The sequence below is a fragment of the Olea europaea genome, chromosome 12, assembly GCF_002742605.1.
Source record: "Olea europaea var. sylvestris chromosome 12, O_europaea_v1, whole genome shotgun sequence".
In the NCBI taxonomy this organism is placed as follows: domain Eukaryota; kingdom Viridiplantae; phylum Streptophyta; class Magnoliopsida; order Lamiales; family Oleaceae; genus Olea; species Olea europaea.
In genome coordinates this window covers 21,685,830-21,690,765 of record NC_036248.1, presented here as the reverse complement: position 1 = coordinate 21,690,765, position 4,936 = coordinate 21,685,830, and the positions used below count along the sequence as shown (strand labels likewise).

At 35.2% G+C, this 4,936-nt stretch overlaps 1 protein-coding gene across 1 annotated transcript; it reads left to right on the top strand.

Annotated features, from left to right (window-relative positions):
- Positions 1-2,595: 2,595 nt before the first annotated feature.
- Positions 2,596-3,495, top strand: LOC111406767. The gene is made up of 2 exons (XM_023036145.1): positions 2,596-2,652; positions 2,776-3,495. Exons 1-2 carry the CDS (start codon positions 2,596-2,598, stop codon positions 3,358-3,360), a joined length of 642 nt encoding a protein of 213 aa, XP_022891913.1. The 3' UTR covers positions 3,361-3,495.
- The last annotated feature ends 1,441 nt before the right edge of the window (positions 3,496-4,936 follow it).

Here is a 4,936-nt window from a genome sequence, read left to right as displayed (position 1 = left end):
TGCATAAAATTAGAAGGAACAGCACTAAATAGATTGTGTTACGATGACCTAATAAAATGCGCCAAACGCAACCTAAAATGATGTGTTGCCACTCATTTATGAAAATGTGAGCACTTAAAACATTGCGAAAGAACTGGATATGACCATTAAATTTGAAAACTTTTAAACCATATAATCCAAAACTAACACAAATTCCAGAATTCAATTATCACTAGTTCTACAAATAAAATATTTTGTTAGATTGGCCTGATCCAGGAGAATGTGAGTGCATGCACATGGGTAAGGGTGGGTTGACAATAGAAATATTGAATGAGCAATTGGGCAGAATCAGACATGTGGGACCTAGTAGAATCCAAAATAAGACCAAGAAACATACTGAACTGTTCTTTTACTGATGTGTAATGTGTTTTGAGAAGGAAACAATTTGATCGGATCTAAATCTCTATGTAAACCTGTCCGGGAGAAGTGGGAAACAAAGACCCTTCTGTTTCTTCAGACTCTGCCGGCCAGCCTCACTGTATAAATTCTGCAATGGCAGTAAAGAATTCTTTTAGCATAATAATTGAAACACCAGTCCATTTTTATTCTAATTGCAACTTGTTCATCACTGATTAAGTTGGTTGGATAATATCAATGTTTTGAAACAGATTGGAGCATTGACTTGAGAAAGGTAAAGGGTGAAGGGTTAAAAGGTCGAACTCATGAACCAGCCAATTTTGGGCTGCAAACCGGCCGTTTTTGGGTTGTTTAATTTTTTTGAAAGGTTTTATTCGCGATTCTCAGTCTTAGAATGATCAACCGGCCATTTTTGGGTTCAAATGGGTTAATTTTTGTGACGGGTTTTAATCGCAATTCTCAGTCCTAGAATGATCCCTAAAAGCCACAAACTCTTTTAGGGCTACCTCAACTCTAGCATTTATCCAGTACTCAGTCCCTAAACTGGTGCCACAAACACCAGAAACAACCTTGTATTAGCACATAGTTTGTGTAATAATCTTATAAAGATTGTTTATACTACTTCCATATCTAACCTGGGATTGCTTAGTTGTACTTAATAATCCTTGTTATAGCTAATTAATGATTAAACATTTCTGTTTTGCCTAATTGTACATTTTCAACTGTCCCTCTGATATACGACATTACATCTCAGAGTCAGATTTTTCAATTAAAATAAATGTTTCCACTAAACAACCATTAATGATAATTATTAATGAAATCTCCTGGAAGCTTACTAATGTTTGGAGGTGCATTCAGTACAAGTAGTGTTACTTCAATTTGTACTTAAATAAGTGGCAAGTAACTTCTCTTATTGATTAACAGTAACTTAGAATTGAATATCCTCTCATCCTTCTTTAAAGGGTCAGTGCTTTAGAGCACACTTGGTACTTTCGACTTGATAGGTTAACGAATCAACGTCTCATCTTTAACTCTGTCTAGTAACTTACACCAGACATGTCAATATGTCATGGTTTTTTTTAAAGGAAATTTGATGGCCTTCACAATTCTTGCTACTATTTCAAGGTACTGCAAGTTTTAAGTGACGGATCGATCCCCCTAGTGTAGGTACTCAAATGCATAAGTTATGAACTGAAGTTGAAAAATTTATATGGATTGTGAGAAAATCTAGATTGAAAGTGTTGAATGCTCATAGGCCATAACTATTACTTACCATTCTACATTTAACTAATCGGGCGCCAACTCTTGAGTTTGTAGCCTTGCACTTAAGCGAGGTGCCTTTGACACAGTCATCTTTGTTCACTCCATTTGCGTGAGGTCATGTCATGGTGGTTGCACAAGTGAGATGTTTCCAACTCCCACCCAATCTTGTGCAGGGCGAGTCAGAATGTAATTGGTTTTGGTAGGAGTTAAATAATGTTAATTTGGCCTACTAACCTTTTCGAATTACTATTGAACTGATGGCAGGCAGAGACAACACGACGAACTGAAATATCTTAGTAGTTAGAGGAAAGACTAAATTCTAATTATACTTTTAGAGATTTAAGGGTAATAGTTAGATTCTTGATTAATCCGAATAATTCTTAACTAGATTCTCAAAGTTTATCTCGGAAACTCCCTTTTAGACAGAAAAAAAAAAAAAAAAAAAAAAAAAGAGGAAAAACTTTGATGTTATATACCACAACTAGGATTACAATTGGCACCTTGCAACAAGTGGCTTCCTATATATGAACAATACTTACAAATATTAACAAAGGGATTTCCATATTATTCATCTCAAGGTCGCCTTCCATGAAATTTAAGTTTGGCCAGCTGGATAGACACAGACCCACGTGCAACTAGCACGTTCCATTCCTTTTCTCTATATGGGCCCGTTTGGTAGGGATTTTGAGAATTGATTTTTTGACCGTTAGAAGAAAAGTGGGGTCCACATGTGAGAGAAGAAGTCAAAAATTACGGCTTGAATAGTAAAATAACGGTCAAAAAATCAATTTTTTGGAGCAAAAAATACTACCAAACGGGGCCTAAATACCTTATCCCTAAACAAAGGCATATCACATTCACACAGAAGATTGAATATTGGTACATTACTTCTCTCAAGATTTAACAGAAAATCAAGAGGGAAACAAATAAATAAAAATGGCTTGCTGGTCTGCTGAAAACGCCACCAAGGCCTATCTTAGAACCATGAGAATGGTCAGTCTGAAGAATCCGTACTGTTAAACTATGTTATCTGAAAGTTTAAATTGCTAGAGACTGTTCGTCTGATTTGACGCTCTCTTGTGATATTTAACTCACTTGATTTGATATTACTTGCAGGGAGAAAAAGCTAGAGAGCCTAATGGAGTCGAGTTCATTTCAGCACTTGCGACAGGCAACAATGCACAAATCATGGTGGTTGCATGCGCCGGTGCTGCTGACTCAACCACATTAGCCCTGGTTGCAGCAGCCCAGCAAAGCCACGGGCGCGTTATCTGCATTCTTAGCAGCAAACCGGATCACCATCTGTCCAAGACAACTCTGGGCATAAATGCAGGTCACGTCGAATTTGTAACTGGAGATGTTAAAAATCAGCTGATAAACTATTACAAGGAAGCAGAGGTTGTTGCCATTGATTGTAATCTCGAAAATTATGAGATGATTATCAGCTTGATTCAAGAAAATGCGAGACCAAACAATACAATTGTTGTAGGATATAACGCATTTTGCAAAGAATCATGGAGGAATAGCCCTTTGTGTAGTGATTTGTTGCCAATAGGAGAAGGCTTCCTGTTAACAAAAATAGCAGGTAATGGTTCTGGTTTGAAAATGAGAGGGAATTGGATTGTGAAGGTGGATAAATGCACAGGTGAAGAGCATTTATTCAGGGTCAGATCTTCTGTTGGGAGAGTCATTAGAGCCTGATCCGCAATGTTATGTTCACTTGCTACTGTTTTAAAGAAGAGTACAAAGTTTCTTCACTGCTGTCTGAGGGGAATCCATACACCACAAACGTAAATTTTTCCTAGGCCAGTCTATGAAATGTAAATAGGCAATGAATCAACCACATAGAAATTCCATTTCATATAAGGATAATTATCTTGTACACAAATCAAGTTTTAGTGATTTTTTGTCATGGTTGAGATAAAATTTTATCTAACTTTAAAATCAGATTGGCATAACTATAATATGATGTACTTGTTTGATGACAATTTTCAGAAAAAATAGCAGTTTCCCCTTTGGAAATTCACGTCTAAATCCTATATTGGCGGATTTCATTGCTGAACTTTCATATGCCCCCTTTCTTGAAAGTGAATGATGAGCATGTTTCACTCATTATATTAATGCTACTTAATATTAATATTTCATTTGATTCTTAGCATTTTAAAATGTTTTGATTTGTGTTCTCGTGTTGTTTTATAAGCTAGGTAAATTAATGTGAATAATGCAAAATCTGGAGAAAAGAATGATCTTGGCATAAATCGAGGAGAAGTTGATTTTGATTTGATGAAACTTGATGATTGGAGGATAAATTGAAAGAAAGAAGTGAATAACGAAGAAAAATGATGCAATCCAAAGTTTGAAAACTCAATTGCAACTTTTCAATAGTTGATTTGGACTAGAAAATGATAATTGAAGAGTGCTAGGAGTCAATGGAATGCAATTTGAAGTAAAAAAATGAGTGAAATATGATCAAAATATTTTCACAAATCAATTTTCTATCACACAAGTATTTTCTAGATTTTTAGCTAGAGATTAAGACACATTTTTGACATAGTAAAAGTTCAAATGCTGAAGTAAAATTGTAGCCCTTTGAATTATCTTTTCAATGCACTTTGAATCTTCTCAATCGATTATCGGGAGAAAAAACTACGATAAAAATACAGAAAGATGCGAAGTGTTGAATTTTTACCCGAAAGTGGGCCCCACAGCCCCACTACTGCTGAATTTTCAACAAAAGCATGGTACCAAGGTGCCGTTGGGCTAGAAAAAGACTTTTTGTTTTTCTGGACTCTTTTCTTGCCCAATCCTACCACAACCCTTACAAGACTTCAAGATATTATAAATACAAACCTAAAATCCACTTTTGGAAGAGAATTGAAGGGGGCCAAATTCAAGAAATCAAGGAGGCAAAGGCAGCTTGGCGAAGAAGATTGATTCAATCATCCAAAAAATAATTTTATCTTTCTTACCTCCATGTTATTCTTTATGAATTGTATATATTTCTTGTCTCATATCATTAACTAAACAATTCTTCTAGGATTTGATTAGCCAAAACTCGAGGATATGATTTGATTTTGTTTTATTTATTTCTATGAAAATTTTCAATTCCATTTATTTGGGTTGTTGATTTAATACTTTCAATTAATTGGCTACTAATTAAATAATTAGATGCTAGTCAATTTCGGCACTTGAGAGAGGAAAATTTAAGCATAATCACAACAATAACACAATCTAGATTTATGGGTTTCGGTAGAAAGTATATAATCTATGAAGCTTG